At 41.7% G+C, this 18,844-nt stretch overlaps 1 protein-coding gene across 2 annotated transcripts in view; it reads right to left on the bottom strand.

Annotated features, from left to right (window-relative positions):
* The window catches only part of LOC124013123 (atrial natriuretic peptide receptor 1-like), a 124,413-nt gene that overhangs the window by 62,546 nt on the left and 43,023 nt on the right, over positions 1-18,844 (bottom strand). For both annotated transcript variants that reach the window (XM_046327297.1, XM_046327296.1), the window contains 2 exons: positions 14,709-14,822; positions 5,867-6,002 (listed from right to left, as the gene is read on the bottom strand). In XM_046327297.1, coding sequence (XP_046183253.1) covers positions 5,867-6,002; positions 14,709-14,822 — 250 coding nt within the window. The remainder of the gene's footprint in view (positions 1-5,866; positions 6,003-14,708; positions 14,823-18,844) is intronic.

Below are 18,844 nucleotides of genomic sequence, written 5' to 3' on the forward strand. Positions count from 1 at the left end.
GAGTGGCCCAGCCAGAGCACAGACTTGAACCTGATGGAACATCTCTGGAAAGACCTGAAAATAGCTGTGAAGCGACGCTCCCCATCTAACCTGACATAGCTTGAGAGAATCTGCAGAGAAGAATGGGAGAAACTCCCCAAATACAGGTGTGCCAAGCTTGTAGCATCTAACCCAAGAAGACTCAAGGCTGTAATTGCTGCAAAAGGTACTTCAACAAAATACTGAGCAAATGGTCAGAATACTTATGTCAATGTGATTTCATTTTAGTTTTTTGCTAATATTTCTAAAAACCTGTTTTTGCTTCATTATTATGGGGTAGTGTGTGTAGATTGATGAGGGGAAAAACAATTTAATCCATATTAGAATAAGGCTGTAACATAACTGTCATGCCTGCTCCCGCTCTCCCTCTCTGAATTCACTTGGACTCCTTCACTTTGTTGATTGCCCCCTCTATATCTGTCTGTTCCTCAGTTTGATCCCTGTGTCTGTATTAAAGTTGTTTTGTTCCCCCTGTCCCTGTGTCTGCATTAATCTTGTTTTGGTATACAGTGGGGCAAAAAGGTATTTAGTCAGCCACCAATAGTGCAAGTTCTCCCACTTAAAAAGATGAGAGAGGCCTGTAATTTTCATCATAGGTACACTTCAACTATGACAGACAAAATGAGAAAAAAATCCAGAAAATCACATTGTAGGATTTTTAATTTATTTATTTGCAAACTATGGTGGAAAATAAGTATTTGGTCACCTATAAACAAGCAAGATTTCTGGCTCTCACAGACCTGTAACTTCTTCTTTAAGAGGCTCCTCTGTCCTCCACTCGTTACCTGTATTAATGGCACCTGTTTGAACTTGTTATCGGTATAAAAGACACCTTTCCACAACATCAAACAGTCACACTCCAAACTCCACTATGGCCAAGACCAAAGAGCTGTCAAAGGACACCAGAAACAAAATTGTAGACCTGCACCAGGCTGGGAAGACTGAATCTGCAATAGGTAAGCAGCTTGGTTTGAAGAAATCAACTGTTGAAGCAATTATTAGGAAATGGAAGACATACAAGACCACTGATAATCTCCCTCAATCTGGGGCTCCACGCAAGATCTCATCCCGTGGGGTCAAAATGATCACAAGAACGGTGAGCAAAAATCCCAGAACCACACGGGGAGACCTAGTGAATGACCTGCAGAGAGCTGGGACCAAAGTAACAAAGCCTACCATCAGTAACACAAGCAGACGTGTCTTCCTGCTTAAGCCAGTACATGTCCAGGCCCATCTGAAGTTTTCTAGAGAGCATTTGGATGATCCAGAAGAAGATTGGGAGAATGTCATATGGTCAGATGAAACCGAAATATAACTTTTTGGTAAAAACTCAACTCGTCGTTTTTGGAGAACAAAGAATGCTGAGTTGCATCCAAAAAACACCATACCTACTGTGAAGCATGGGGGTGGAAACATCATGCTTTGCGGCTGTTTTTCTGCAAAGGGACCAGGACGACTGATCCGTGTAAAGGAAAGAATGAATGGGGCCATGTATCGTGAGATTTTGAGTGAAAACCTCCTTCCATCAGCAAGGGCATTGAAGATGAAACGTGGCTGGGTCTTTCAGCATGACAATGATCCCAAACACATTGCCCGGGCAACGAAGGAGTGGCTTCATAAGAAGCATTTCAAGGTCCTGGAGTGGCCTAGCCAGTCTCCAGATCTCAATCCCATAGAAAATCTTTGGAGGGAGTTGAAAGTCCGTGTTGCCCATCAACAGCCCCAAAACATCACTGCTCTAGAGGAGATCTGCATGGAGGACTGAGCCAAAATACCAGCAACAGTGTGTGAAAACCTTGTGAAGACTTACAGAAAACGTTTGACCTCTGTCATTGCCAACAAAGGGTATATAACAAAGTATTGAGATAAACTTTTGTTATTGACCAAATACTGATTTTCCACCATAATTTGCAAATAAATTCATGACAAATCCTACAATATGATTTTCTGGATTTTTTTTCTTATTTTGTCTGTCATAGTTGAAGTGTACCTATGATGAAAATTACAGGCCTCTCTCATCTTTTTAACCTCTCGGAACACTAGGGGCAGTATTTAATTTTTGGATGAAAAAACGTTCCCGTTTAAACAAGATATTTTGTCACGAAAAGATGCTCGACTATGCATATAATTGACAGCTTTGGAAAGAAAACACTGACGTTTCCAAAACAGCAAAGATATTATCTGTGAGTACCACAGAACTGATGCTACAGGCGAAACCAAGATGAAACTTCAAACAGGAAATGAGCAAAATTTTTGAGGTGCTGTTTTCCATTGTCTCTTTATATGGCTGTGAATGCGCCCTGAACGAGCCTACACGTTCTGCCGTTTCCCAAAGGTGTCTGCAGCATTGTGACGTCTTTGTAGGCATATCATTGGAAGATTGGCCACAAGAGACTACATTTACCAGGTCTCCGCCCGGTGTCCTTTGTCGAAATTGGTGCGTAATCTTCAGCTGCACGCATTCATTCATGTGATTCAGAGGAGAGAGGAGACTTCCACGAACGATATATCATCGAAGAGATATGTGAAAACACCTTGAGGATTGATTCTTAACAACGTTTACCATGTTTCAGTCGATATTATGGAGTTAATTTGGAAAAAAGTTCAGCGTTTTGATGACTGAACTTTCGTTTTTTTTTTTGGTAGCCAAACGTGACGAACAAAACGGAGCGATTTCTCCTACACAAAGACTCTTTCAGGAAAAACTGAACATTTGCTATCTAACTGAGAGTCTCCTCATTGAAAACATCCAAAGTTTTTCAAAGGTAAATTATTTTATTTGAATGCTTTTCTTGTTTTTGTGAAAATGTTGCCCACTGAATGCTAACGCTAAATGCTATGCTAGCTATCAATACTGTTACACAAATGCTTGTTTTGCAATGGTTGAAAAGTATATTTTGAAAATCTGAGATGACAGTGTTGTTAACAAAAGGCTAAGCTTGAGAACTAATATATTTATTTCATTTAATTTGCGATTGTCATGAATAGTTAACGTTGTGTTATGCTAATGAGCTTGAGGCTGTATTCACGATCCCGGATCTGGGATGGCTAGAATCAAGATTAAGAGGGAGAACTTGCACAATTGGTGGCTGACTAAATACTTTTTTTGCCCCACTGTATGTCCGATTATCCATTAAATCTTCACTCCCTGTACTTGCTTCTCGTCTCCCAGCGTCTGTCCTCACAGAATGCAGATACCTATAATGGAAGCACCAGGGAGTGTTTTGTTTTTCATTGGGGTTGGTGACGTCGGGTCCACGTGCCGCTGCTGAAGTAACCAAGGAGGCCTCAACTGGCTCGTCAGGTTTCCATGCCTTAGCTGGCTCGAGAGGTTTTCTTGCCTCGGTTGGCTCATCAGGCTCCCATCACATGTTATGCCTCAGCCGGCTTGTCGGGCTCCCACGCCTCAGCCAGCTCATCAGACTCCTATCCTACGTCATGCCTCAGCCGGCTTGTCGGGCTCCCACGCCTCAGCCGGCCTGTCAGGCTTCTACGCCTCAGCCGGACTGTCAGGCTTCCACGCCTCAGCCGGCCTGTCAGGCTTCCATGCCTCAGCCAGCTCATCGGGCTCCCACGCCTCAGCCAGCTCATCGGGCTCCCACGCCTCAGCCGGCTCGTCGGGCTTCCACTCCTCTGCTGGCTTGTTGGAGTTCCACGCCTCAGCCGTCTCTTCCAGCTCCCATGCCTCGGACGGCCAGTCAAGTTCGCCCAGGTGGGACGCCGGGAGGCGCCCCTAGAGAGGGGGGTATTGTCACGCCTGCTGCCGCTCCTCTCTGGCGCTCGAGGGCGCCAGGCGGCCCATCATTACGCACACCTGTCACCATCGTTACGCGCATCAGCGCTTCATTGGACTCACCTGGACTCCTTCACTTTGTTGACTGCCTCCTCCATATCTGTCTTTTCCTCATTTTGATCCCTGTGTGGGCATTCATGTAGTTTTGTTCCCCCCGTCCAGACACTGTTCTTGTTTTGTTATATGTCCGTTTTTCCATTTAATCATCACTCCCTGTACTTGCTTCTCGTCTCCCAGCGTCTGTCCTCACAGTAACAAAGAGTGGACAAAGTTAAGGGGTCTGAATACTTTCCCAAATGCACTGTATCTCAATTCTTATTAGTCAATGCCCGTCACGTTTTTCTCACAGGCCACAAGTGAAGATAGACACATTGGGGATGCAACTGCCGAGGTGCATATTGAAGATGTTGGAAGAACTGTCCACATTTACATTTCGTCACCAACAAGATGAGTAGGTCTAACGAATAGCAAAAGCACTAGCCTATGTCAATCTACTATCCCCATAGTACAAAGGTTGACCTATTCTGTGCGAGAAATAAATATTCCAAACATTGTCTGGGACAGTTGTGGGATGCCAGAGATCCCAAATTAATACAACCACTAGCTTAAACTTTCAAAATCTATGAGGCTGATGCAACAGATCAGAACATTAAGCTTAAAATGTTTAGAAACTATTTCACATTATAAGCTCAGCAATGTGCACACGGCAGTAGGCTATAAGAGCGCATGTTCCAAAATGCAATCAATTACCGGGAAAATACCATTCTCAAATGTGACAGCAAATTCGATTATGCATGTAATACTAGAATTATAAAGGTGCATTTTTACACTTTCGTTGTGAAACAAACCTTATCAAATATATATGCCTGTGTGCTAGGATACATGAGGTGTGCAACTATGATTTGAAAAAGTTCAAAAAAAGGCATACTCTGTTTCTTGCCTTACTGCACACAAGCTGTGCATCATTCACAACTGATAATATATTATTAGGCTAATATTGTCACCCATCAGACTATTCTTGATTTAATCTTTTCTTTACATACACTAAATAATATATGTGTGAAATTTGTTTGGATTTAGAATGGACCCTTATCATGCACCTGTCTCAAAACAGAAGCAGGGGAAAAAAATACCTGTCATCTATGCACTTTAATAGCGAATGGAGGACGTTTTTCACGTGGTTAATTTTCATGCCAGCCAGGTAGGCAATACTCCTGTTGTAAAGGGAAGCAATGTGCTTAATATTAGGAAAGTTGAGAAATAAATATAGTAGGCCTAGTCTATAGAAAGCTGATGGGATCCTCCTCTTTTTAGTAGAGGTCATCAAAACTCTGTTTTCAATTGCATATAGAAATGTTTCATGAGCTTATGGGGTCTCACGAAGTGTTTGATTCAATTTGGATTACATTTGCATTGATGTCAGAGTGAATAGAATGCGGAGTACCAGGCAGTTACCAATTTTGGTAGGCTACTATTGACCATCAGCAACATCTGACCTTGAAGAAGCCTAATTACCGTGATTAAATGGTCATGTGGAATTTGACTGCAGTCATGACTCGTGACTGCCGGTATGGTAGTAATACGGTCACCGTAAAATCCGTAGGTAGAGCTCTTTTAGGTTCTAGATAGCACCTTTTTTTCTAACCGTGTACAGATGATAGGTGACCTTTTCTGTCCAATGAACAGGCTTTAAATTCAGCAAAAGTCACTTCAAATGAAAGATATGGCATTACTCAAAACAAATTTGGAATATTGTATTGGTATGGGTATTGTGCATGTGTATATCTGCATTGACTCACCATGTTACGTTTGGTTCCACATCCTCTGTGTGTGTGTGCGTGTGTGTTCGTGCGCACACGTGTGTGTGTGTGTGTGTGTGTGTGTGTGTGTGTGTGTGTGTGTGTGTGTGTGTGTGTGTGTGTGTGTGTGTGTGTGTGTGTGTGTGTGTGTGTGTGTGTGTGTGTGTGTGTGTGTGTGTGTGTGTGTGTGTGTGTGTGTGTGTGTGTGTGTGTGTGTGTGTCTGCAATGACTCACCATGGTACGTGCGATTCCACATCCTCTTGGTGACGGTGTCCCCTCGCGGCCGGCCCCCTGCCTCTGTCATGGTCTCATTCAGGGCCTGAGAGTAAAGCATCACGCCGTCATAGAAGCCTCCTGCTATCAGGTTCATCTAGTTGAGAGAATGCCAACAGTGTGCAAAGTTGTCATCAAGGCAAAGGGTGGCTATTTGAAGAATCTCAAATATAAGATGTATTTTGACACTTTTTTTGGTGACGACACGATTCCATATGTGCTATTTCATAGTTTCGATGTCTTCACTATTATTCTACAATGTAGAAAATATTAAAACTAATGTAAAAACCCTTGAATGATTAGTGTTCTAAAACTTTTGACTGGTGTGTATACAGATAAATAAATACATACAAATTAAATGGAAGACATTTGAACCAACTCTGGCACAAAGAGAAGATGCAAGTTTGAGACAGGCCTACACAATATATAAGTGCCATTTGCCATATAGGAGCTAAAGATTTCTTATAATTGAATTATAAGTCACCATTTTTCTTTTATTCCAAGCTTTATCAAAAAATTCCACAAATGGAAATACACAATGGACAAAAAAACATTGCCGTTTCTCCTCCTCGCTCAGCCACATAATGCCAGGGTAAATCTGGTGGATTTTCTAGAATAAGGACAAGCATATATCGTGGTAGAAAAGGGAATAAAACTAATTTCAGTCTCTATTTATTTGAGGTCACAATGTTGTTGTTTTTTGAACCTTTATTTAACTAGGCAAATCAGTTAAGAACAAATTCTTATTTTCAATGACAGCCTAGGAACAGTGGGTTGACTGCCTTGTTCAGGGGAAGAACGACAGATTTTTACCTTGTCAGCTCGGGGATTCAATATTGTAACCTTTCGGTTACAAGTTCAACGCTCTAACCATTAGCCGCCGCACAATAGTTACATAATCTTTCCTCTTCTATTTCACCATTATACCAACCTGTTTCAACGCCCATCAGCAATTTCCATGATTTTACCTGTGAACATAGCGATATCTTCCTTTTAGGTAGGTTATACATAATATATCTCCCACATATACACTATATGACCAGAAGTATGTGGACACCTCGTCAAATATCTCATTCTAAAATCATGGGCATTAATATGGAGTTGGTCCCCCATTCGCTGCTATAATAGCCTCCACTCTTCTGGGAAGGCAAGATGTTGCAGGGACTTGCTTCCATTCATCCACAAGAGCAATTAGTGAGGTCGGGCATGGATGTTGGGTGATTAGACCTGGCTCGCAGTCTGCGCTCCAATTCATCCCAAAGGTGTACGATGGGGTTGAAGTCAGGGCTCTGTGCAGGCCAGTCAAGTTCTTCCACACCGATCTCGACAAACCATTTCTCGCTTTGTGCATGGGGGTATTGTCATTCTGAAACAAGAAAGGCCTTCCCCAAACTGTTGCCACAATGTTGGACGCACATAATTGTCTAGAATGTCATTGTATGCTGTAGCAATAAGATTTCCCTTCACTGGAACTAAAGGGCCCTGATAAACAGCCCCAGACCATTATTCCTCATCCACCAAACTTTACAGTTGGCACTATGCATTGGGGCAGGTAGCGTTCTCCTGGCATCCACCAAACCCAGAATTGTCCGTCGGACTGCCAGATGGTGAAGCTTAAGTCATCATTCCAGAGAACGCGTTTCCACTGATTCAGAGAACGCGTTTCCACTGATTCAGAGTCCAATGGCAGCAAGCTTCACACCACTCCAGCCGAATCCACAAATTTGAAGGGGTGTCCACATACTTTTGTATATACAGTGAATCTACATGTTTGTGTGTGTGTGAGTCAAACACACGCCTGCATGTGAGTCTGTGTTCGTAGAGGTCAAGCTGACATAGGGATTTCCTGAACCTGAATGTAACTGTGTAACTATAACTGTTATAGAATGCTTAGCACAGGCTCATAAGTCCTTTATTTGTTTGTGTTAGAGACCAGACTAGGAGTTGGGATTTACACGTGTGGCCAAACTGGCCATATATCCACATCACTCAGACATGGAGAAACAGATTATATTCCCCTGTGGTTAGAACTGTCTAACCTCCCACTGTGGACATGGGACATCTGGAGAAGCCCTGCAAATTAACCTTGAAGATGCTTCAAATGGTCCACTGGAATATCCTCTGAGTACCTTCCAATCTTTCAGTGAATCATCATTCATGCAACAACAAAGAAAATTGGGAAAACGATATCATTTTTCATTTCTCAGAGAAAGAGATTTTGTTCAACGAGCAATATTTTTTTTCCTAAAAAGATAGGGGTCAAATTTATACCTTTCAATACCTCACATTGCGAGGAAAACGGCACTGAACGTTTTCCTAAAAGGTTTTATGAGAATGGAGAACCATTCCTCCATACAGAATCTTTCCAGATTCTTCATATCCTTCATCTGCACTTATGGACAACCTTCTTCAGTTCAAACCACAGGTTTCCAATGGGGTTCAAGTCCGGAGACTGAGATGGCCCTTGCAATATGTTGATTTTGTGGTCATTTAACAATTTATTTGTGGATTTTGATGTGTGCGTGGGGTTATTATCTGGAAGATCCACTTGTCTACAAGTTTCAGCCTCATGGGAGAGGCAAATAGGTTTTTGGCTAAAATGTCCTGGTACTGGGTAAAGTTCATGATGCCGTTGACCTTAACAAGGGCCCTAGGAACAGTGGAAGCAAAATAGCCCCATAACATCAAAGATCCACCACCATATTTTACAGTTGGTCCTTTTCTGCTTATGCATCATTATTTTGACGTCAAACCCCCAACTGGTGTGAATGCTTTTTGTATTACATGTTAAACTAAATCTATTTCTTTTGGCAAGTGTATTTGTAGTGGCCAGGTGGATTCATTCAAGTCTTATTCCAAATTTTGTTGCGTTACAGCCTGAATTCAAAATGCATTAAATGTATATTTTTTCTCACCCATCTACACACAATATCCCATAATGACAAAGTGAAAACATATTTTAGAAATGTTTGCAAATTAAAAGAAAATGAAATGCAGAAATCTCATTTACATAAGTAAATCACCTTTGGCATCGATTACAGCTGTGAGTTGTTTTGAGTAAGTCTCTAAGAGCTTTGCACACCCAGATTGCACAATATTTGCCCATTATTCTTTAAGCTCTGTCAAATCATTTATTGACCAGGCTTTCCGAGTGGCGCAGCGGACTAAGGCACTGCATCGCAGTGCTTGAGGTGTCACTACAGCTCCGGGTTCGATCCTGGCTGTGACTGGGAGTCCCATAGGGCGGTGCACAATTGGCCCAACGTCGTCTGGGTTAGGGGAGGGTTTGGCTGGGGCAATTTACTTGGATCATTGTTCTTCTATCGACTAGGTGCCTGCAGGCTGACTTCGGTTGTCAGTTGAACAGTGTTTCCTCCGACAGGTGGGTGTTAAGGAGTGTGGTGTGGCAGGTCATGTTTCAGAGGATGCATGACTCGACCGTTGCCTCTCCTAAGCCCATTGGGGAGTTGCAGTGATGAAACAAGATAGTAATTGGGGGTAACATTTTTTTATTGATCATTGCTAGAAAGCCATTTTCAAGTCTTACCATAGATTTTCAAGCCGATTTAAGTCAAAACTGTAACGAGGCCTCTCAGGAACATTCAATGTTGTCTTGGTAAGCAACTCTAGTGTTTATTTAGGTTATTGTCCTGATGAAAGGTGCATTTGTCTCCCAGTGTCTGTTGAAAAGCAGACTGAGCCATGTTGTCCTATATATGTGCTTAGCAGGCAAAATAAGTAAATGTTTATTGTAAAAAACTCCCTAGTCCCTGCCAATGACAAGCATACCCATAACATGATGCAGCCACCATCATGCTTGAAAATATGAAGAGTGGTACTCAGTTATGTGTTGAGTTGGATTTGCCCTAAACATACCGCTTTGTATCTATGACAAAGTTAATTTCCTTGCCACATTTTTTGCAGTTGTACTTTAGTGCCTCAGTGTTCTCCTATCACAGCCATTAAACTCTAACTGTTTTAAAGTCACCATTGGCCTCATGGTAAAATCCCTGAGCGGTTTCCTTCCTCTCAGGCAACAATGTTAACTAAAACATTGTCCACAAACTATATACCCACCCACCCATCCAACCAATGATTCATTCACACGTTAATCAAACATAAGCAAACATGATGCTTATTTAGTCCGTTCTCTCCTCTGTCTGTTTATGTTTAAATTGGCCTTTTATTTTGAACACGTGGTGTGTTTTTAATAAGTACAGTAGTGATGGGATTTTTGTGACTCATGTTGCGGTAGGTATTTTGACAGATGCTCTCATTGTTGCCCACAGGTACCAAGGGATGAAGATGTGAAGGAGTTTAATGACAAAACTTCCGATATGTGCATTTAAAGATTTTTTTGGGGGGGGTGAAAGGCTTAGGTTGTCAAAAACAGTGGCCGGGTGCTCATTCAAGCCCAGTACAGACACACGGAAGAGAGAAAAATAAAGCTTGGGATATAGAAAGAGCAGAACAGAGAGATATCAGAGTAGCAGACATTGTTCATTGGCAAAAGAGAGACTGACAGACGGACAGACAGACAGACAAAAGCCCAATTTATGTTAGAAAAGGCAAGTGTTGTCCTGGTGGGTCGCAGACCAAAGTGACGGCAACGCAGACAAAATTAAGGGCAAGTTGGTCACAGTGGAGTGGCACAGAAGAGTGTCTGTGATCCACCAGGACGAAAATGGTCTTTTCTACCCTAGATTTGGCTTAAAGCTGTAATATGAAACTTTTTGGACGACTCAACCAAATTCACATAGAAATGTGAGTTTTATATTTGTCATTCTGGTTGAAAGCAAGTCTAAGACACGATAGATCTGGTCCATGTGCACTATTTTTATGCTTCCTGTTATTATGTTTAGTTTTTGCGTATTTTACTTTCGATTTTGTACACCAGCGTCAAACAGCTGAAAATACAATATTTTTGGTTATTTCACAGCAGTTTAGATGGTACAATGATTGTCTACACATTGCTTGTTTTGTCACATACACTGAAATTAGGCAAACTATTCCAATTTTAGCAATCAGGAAATGGCAGAGCGATTTCTTTATATTGCACCATTAAAGGCCCATTGTGATTTCCCTGTGTTTTATATATACTTCCACACTATGAGGTTGGAATTATACTGTGAAATTGTGAAAATTATGATAATGCCCTTTTATTGTAAGAGCTGTTTGAAAAGACTGAATGTTTTGGTGGAATGGAGTTTTGGCCTGTCTGGTGACATCACGGTAAAGTGGTTAATAGACCAATAAGACAGAGAGTTCCAAACCCCTCTGCCAATAACAGCTAGTTTTCACCTCCCCACTCAGACCACTCCCAGACAATTCTAGCAACATTCTTGCTTGAGAAATTGCTCTTTGCAAAGAAGTTATTTATGCTTCTTTTTGTCCATTTGAATTGAAAACAATCACAGTAAGGTACTTCATTGTTACCCAGAAAGGATTTGACATTGAGATAAAAACGCCTCCATTGGACCTTTAACAGGCAGACAGACAGACAAGTACATGAGCTTGTCCCTGAGCGAACAACCGTCCCCACAGACCATCTCTCACTGGCTCTAACAAAGGTAGAGCCACCCACACCTCTCGTTCAGCACTTTAGCTGGCGCCACCCAGGGACGTTCAGTACCAATTTAAGCTCTCTTACAGAGGACACCCCTGAATATTAGCCAGGTAGCTCCATACACCCACACTCCCCGTTAGCCACACAGTCACTCTACCACATACAATTCAAACAAAATAACATTGAAATACCTTTTTTTCCATAACCTTTTTATAACCCCCTTTTTCTCCCCAATTTTGTGATATCCAATTACTATCTTGTCTCATCCCTGCAACTCCCCAACAGGCTCGGGAGAGGCAAAGGTCAAGTCATGCATCCTCCGAAACAAGACCCTCCAAACCACACTCCTCAAAACCTCTTAAGGATCCCGCCCCTTCCCCCCCCCCAATTTTCACCTAAAATGACATACCCAAATCTAACTGCCTGTAGCTCTGGACCTGAAGCAAGGATATGCATGTTATTATTATTTTTTATTTCACCTTTATTTAACCAGGTAGGCTAGTTGAGAACATGGCCTAATTGGTTTATTAATAACTTTTCAAGTTCATAACTATGCACTCTCCTCAAACAATATCATGGTATACTTTCACTGTAATAGCTACTGTACATTGGACAGTGCAGTTAGATGAACAATAATTTAAACTTTCTGCCAATATCAGATACATCTATGTCCTGGGAAATTATGTTACTTACAACCTCATGCATTAGCCTACGTTAGCACAACTGTCCCGGCAGGGGACCCACTGATCCTGTAGAGGTTTTAACACCTGCCTGCTTAACCCGGAAGACAGCCGCACCACTTGGGCGGCCAAGCATTTATATACCTTGACATGGTTTCACACTATGAATGTCTCACAATTTGTGTAATCGACCAAATTTTAATTGAGGCATTTCAATTTGTGTATTTAGGTGAAACTTGTCTATCGCATAAATGCAATGTGATCTAAAGATGCATGGAACTGTTTTCACGAGCTGACAAATCCACATAGATGTTTTGCCTGAACTATAGCCCCTGTCTCATAGTGTAATAAGTGGGGCTTCCCAAGTACACTGTGCAATAATGGCTGCCATTTCTACATTAGGGTCCGTGTTGCTATGACAATCAGTATATCAGCAAATTTTCCCAAGTGCCAAATGGGATGAGAAGCATTACTTTCTACCTTCCCTGGACTGCTGCTGCACTAATTAGTGACTTGCTTTCTAGCTTCCTAACTGAGGTGCCATTGATTGGGCTGAGACTAGAGACACTGGAGTGTGACACACAGCCCTGTCACTCGAATAAGCTTAGCCCAGCTGTGGCTATAAAGCAATGGTTTGTTGTTTTCCATAAACAATATGATGCCGCAGACCTAAAAGACCCGTAATCTTCCCAAGAGGAGATATGTAACTTTACAGGCTCTATTTGATGGATAAATCCCTGTTTGCAGTATAAACACCTCTGTGGCATAACTTCAACCATCGAAAGCAAGGTTTGTGTGGAAAATATACACTCCAGCAAGCCCAATAATCCACTTAGAAAACAGGGTAACGGCACAGTTGAAAAGATATCGTGACATCTTGCAATCATGACGCAATACGCGCCTGCACATGCAGACCGTACTTGATACAAAGTTACAGAAAGCTAAACCAACAACCACACAAACTGAAATTGGATACATTGTAAACACAGGTCCAACAAGGAAAACACATAGCTTGCTAGCATCGATTTGTTTTTCCAGAGACGTACTTTTTGGAGCATCTGATGACCTAACGTGGTGTGAAGAACATACAGTTCCCCGGTCCCCTCCGCCACTATGCTGTCAAATCCTTCCACATGTTTCTAGTTTAATCCAGCTGTTTACAGCTACTGATATGTTTTCATTCAGTTGTCATATTAGCAGGTTTGCTAGCTACAAACTATTTAGCTAGCTTCTACCCTTGTGTTTGTTATGCAATGTGATCCCCTCGCAATTAACAGTCAGTGTCAACGAGTGTCCTGATAGGAAGGCAAACTTTTCTAGCTATGCCAGAGAAAATCAGCATTATCAGCTCATTGTTATGGATGTACTGAAAGGAATGTCAATAGAAAACAGCGTAAACAAATACAAATGCAGCTACTTTGCTGTTATTCTGGCTGCAGAGGCCTTGACTGCCTTGACTGTAGCCGTAGCTAGTCAGCTAGCTAGCAAGCAAGGGACAACAGTCTAATAAAATTGTCATTTTACTTGACAATCATACTTAGGGATTATACAAAAAGTGCAAGGAAATTACCATTTCTAGAGCGATTGCTGACTTGAAAATGTTGGAATTGAAGTGTAACACGTACACTTAAAATTTGATAATTGCATACCGGTAAACAGGTTTCCTAAATCTGAACATTGAGAACCTGCAAATGTCATGTGGTTAAGGTAATTCTATACTAGCAAATCCAAACGGAGCCAGAAGGAAAAACGCCAGAATGTTCAATCTCTACATTCTTACAAAAATGGGTTCCAAATGGGTTATTCGTCTGTCCCCATAGCAGAATCCTTTTTTGTTCTAGGTAGAATAACTATTTTTGGTAGAACCCTTTCCACAGAGGGTTCTATATGGAACTCAAAAGGGTTCTACCTAGTTCTAGAGAGCACCCTTTCTCTAAGCGTTCAGATTCAAAGCATAGTAGGGTAAAAACTATTTCAATCTTCACCTTTAATCAGCTCAGGAGGAGTGTCTGCCATCACTCTGCTGACTCCAACACAGTGTAAACAACCTGACACACATCACATCACCTTTTTTACCATGAGATCCATTAGGACTGAGGAGAAATTATGAACATTCTACAAGCTCTTGTCCCAGCAGCCTTTGAAAGGTCATGCATTGTGAAGGCAGATAGAGGTAGTACCGTTTGGGCCCACATCGGTAACTGTGAGCCAGCAGATAAGCAGCAAGAGGCGATTCCATTTCTTTCGGTCTACGAGTCTACCTGTGAATTTATCGGTGTGTTTGTACATCTAATAAAACAACTTTTTTTGGTCTATTTAATTCTGCCTGTGGGTCTGAAGGAGGTACAATCCTTTCCAACGTTGGATGTTCTTGAGTGTCCATCCTATGAATAAGAAAGACACCCTCTTTGTCTCTACCAATCTCCTGCCAACATCATATGCAGTTTTACTTTTACCGTCTTATTTCTACCTTATTTCTATTCTGGTATCACCCTGCCTGTCAATCAATTTATCAATCAACCAACAAGCAAGCAACCAATTGGCCATCCTCACTTACCAGCGAGTCTTCTACAGTGAAGTTGAACATGTTCATGGCGTCCGTCTTCAGGTTGGAAACAAACTCCTTGTACTCTGGGTTCTGTGGCTCTTTGTAGGTCAGGATCTTCACACTCTGTCAGGATAGATGAATGACAACCAGTCAGAAAAACGCAAAAGCATAACACACAACATACAGATTATACCGTACACATCGCCATAGTCTCATGTGACAGACGGCACAAACACTAATCAACTCCTGCGTCTCATTTTAATTAGAGGTTCACAGCGAAGATGTGAAACATATTGTTATTCTTAGATAAAAAATTAAAAAATCCTGGACATGTTCAAATAACGCTAACTTTTTTTCTAAATTGGCACACATACACTAGAGCCCATGACTTGGTCAAAAAGAATGCCACTCACAGATGCACAATCGAGAGCATCCTGTCGGGCTGTATCACCACCTGGTACGGCAACTGCTCCGCCCACATCTGTAAGGCTCTCCAGAGGGTAGTGAGGTCTGCACAACGCATCACCGGGGGCAAACTACCTGCCCTCCAGGATACCTACACCACCCGATGCCACAGGAAGGCCATAAAGATCATCAAGGACATCAACCACCCGAGCCACTGCCTGTTCACCCCGCTATCATCCACAAGGCGAGGTCAGTACAGGTGCATCAAAGCTGGGACCGAGAGACTGAAAAACAGCTTCTATCTCAAGGCCATCAGACTGTTAAACAGCCACCACTAACATTGAGTGGCTGCTGCCAACATACTGACTCAACTCCAGCCACTTTAATAATGGAAAAATTGGTGTAAAAAATGTATCACTAGCAACTTTAAACAATGCCACTAAATATAATGTTTACATACCCTACATTACACATCTCATATGTATATACTGTACTCGATACCATCTACTGCATCTTGCCTATGCCGTTCTGTACCATCACTCATTCATATATCTTTATCTACATATTCTTCATCCCTTTACACTTGTGTGTATAAGGTAGTTGTTGTGAAATTGTTAGGTTAGATTACTCATTGGTTATTACTGCATTGTCGGAACTAGAAGCACAAGCATTTCGCTACACTCGCATTAACATCTGCCAACCATGTGTATGTGACAAATAAAATTTGATTGGATGTGGCACTGTAATAAGCAGGCTCACTTATTTTATTTTAATTTATTTAACCTTAACTAGGCAAGTCTGTTCAGAACAAATTCTTATTTACAATGACGGCCTGCCCCGGCCAAACCCGGACGACGCTGGGCCAATTGTGTGCCGCCCTATAGGACTCCCAATCATGGCCGGATGGGATACAACCAGGGAATGTAGTGACGGCTCTTGAAATGAGATGCAGTGCCTTAGACCGCTGCGCCACTCGGGAGGCCAAAGCCCATATTGACCTAGAAACTTGAAATGTTGTATGTAGGTGTCTTTCCTCATGCTGAAGAAATTTGTCTCAAGGACACAAGGTCCGTCAGGATAAATTTTCCTCCATCTTGGAAATTTTGGAAAACTTTTGAAAAATGTATTCTCATTAACCATACATCTCTTAACTTAGTTTGAGCTAAGGGATTGGTTAAGAGATGCTTGAGTTATTGATGAATCAGGAAATCAGACTTTGCGTCCCCATTTAAATCGTTTGTAAATCCACTCCTTTGTAAATCCACTTCACACTTGAAACTTTTTAGGGGCATCCTTTGCTCATTGTGCTCTAGCAACTCCTTGAGACAGGGCCGCGCACCTGCAAGCTGACTTCAGTCGTCAGTCGAACTGTGTGTCCTTCCGACACATTGTTGCGGCTGACTTCTGGGTTTAGCGAGCATTGCAAAAAGAAGTAGGCGCCCAGGTGGGTCATGTTTTGGAGGATGCATTACTTGACCCTTGCAGACCCTTGCCGAATACTTTCGCAAGGCACTGAATGCACTATACACACATGTACACATTGATTTTGTATTGTAGATATGTAGTAATGATGTAGTAGGGGCCTGAGGGCACACAGTGTGTTTGTGAAATCTGTAAATGTTTTGTAAAATTATATAACTGCCTTAATTTTGCTGGACCCCAGGAAGAGCAGAAAATGGGGATCCATAATAAATACAAAATACAAACATGGCCACACTATACCAGTAGATGCATATCAGCACATAAACTAATATGCTTAAATATTCTCAAAATACTTCAAAATTCTTCTACTCGTGAACCATAAGACCAAATAACACCAAATGTGGAATGTAAGTCCATGGTACATGTCTTAGTTTAGTTTAAAAAAGGGATTGGTCAAAAGGTGGCTGAGTTATTGACAAATCAAAAATCTGATTTGAAACCACTGTAAATCCACTCCACAGTGGCTTATGAGCTTGCCATTGTTATCATAGACATCTCTAAGATGAACCATACTGAATTTGGTATTGATATCTCGAAAATCAAGGAAACTATAAACAACTAATTCCTTGCATATGTAACGCCAATGCTCAAAATAATCTTCTCCTCATGAACCATGGCCAGATTCACTCCTAATTTTGTATTCATACTTATGATTGCACTTTTTTAAATTTAGATTTTTTATTTCAACTTTATTTAACCAGGAAGGTCAGTTGAGAACAAGTTCTCATTAACAACTGTGACCTGGCCAAGATAAAGCAAAGCAGTGTAACACAAACAACAACACAGAGTTACACATGGAATAAACAAACGTACAGTCAATAACACAATAGAGAAAATCTATATACACTGTGTGCAAATGGCGTGAGGGGGTAAGAAAATAAATAGGCCATAGTAGGTGAAGTAATTACAATTTAGCAAATTAACACTGGAGTGATAGATGTGCAGATGATGATGTTCAAGTAGAAATACTGGTGTGCAATAGAGCAAAAAAATAATTAAAAACAATATGGGGATGAGGTAGGTAGATTTTTAGGCTATTTACAGATGGGCTATGTACAGCTGCAGCGATCGGTTAGCTGCTCAGATAGCTGATGCTTAAAGCTAGTGAGGGAGATATAAGTCTCCAACTTCTGCAATTTTTGCCATTCGTTCCAGTCATTGGCAGCAGAGAACTGGAAGGAAAGGCGGCCAAAGAAGGTGTTGGCTTTGGGGGTGACCAGTGAGATATACCTGCTGGAGCGTGTGCTACGGGTGGGTGTTGTTATGGTGACCAGTGAGATGAGATAAAGCGGAGCTTTACCAAGCAAAGACTTATAGATGACCTGGAGCCAGTGGGCCTGTCGACGAATATGTAGCGAGGGCCAGCCGACGAGAGCATAAAGGTCGCAGTGGTGGGTGGTATATGGGACTTTGGTGACAAAACGGATGGAACTGTGGTAGCCTGCAATCCAGTTTGCTGAGTAGAGTGTTGGACGCTATTTTGTAAATGACATCGCCGAAGTCGAGGATCGGTAGGATAGTCAATTTTACGAGGATATGTTTGGCAGCGTGAGTGAAGGAGGCTTTGTTGCGAAATAGGAAGCTGATTCTAGATTTAATTTTGGATTGGAGATGTTTAATATGAGTCTGGAAGGAGAGTTAAGATTGATTCTACATGATAGAGTGCTTGCTTTGTTATCAAACTGACCTTGTGTCCTTTCTGGCATCCTGTGAACCCCGTTCATTGCTGCTGCTGGCAGCTATATTTGTAATTGTTATGTATGCATCACCCTTAGTTACAACACAGGACTCCATAATCACATGCTAGAGTTGAGGGAATACATGGTTGCTCTGAGATCAGTAAGTATAAGAGCTTAGCCTACAGCAAAACAACAACAGAAGACACATCAAGCCTTTTTGTTTATGTGTTAATGGACCATGTGCAACAATCAAATTTGTCCCCTTGTCTTTTATCCTCCTTTGTTCTTTCATCCAAGAGTTCCGGGATGATGGTGTTAATGTGAGCCAAGCACTTCATGGCTACCAACGTGAGTGCTACAGGGCAGTAGTCATTTAGGCAGGTTACCATCGCTTTCTTGAGCACAGGGTAGGTATTACAGCACATGAGCACATGTAGGTATTACAGACTCTCTCATGGAGAGTTTGAAAATGTCAGTGAAGACAAATGCTCTGAGTATATGTCCTGGTAATCTTTCTAGTTACGTTACAGCCTCATTCTAAATAAAAAAATGTTCCTCATCAATCTACACACAATGACA

Source organism: Oncorhynchus gorbuscha, linkage group LG24 (genome assembly GCF_021184085.1).
Source record: "Oncorhynchus gorbuscha isolate QuinsamMale2020 ecotype Even-year linkage group LG24, OgorEven_v1.0, whole genome shotgun sequence".
Classification (NCBI taxonomy): domain Eukaryota; kingdom Metazoa; phylum Chordata; class Actinopteri; order Salmoniformes; family Salmonidae; genus Oncorhynchus; species Oncorhynchus gorbuscha.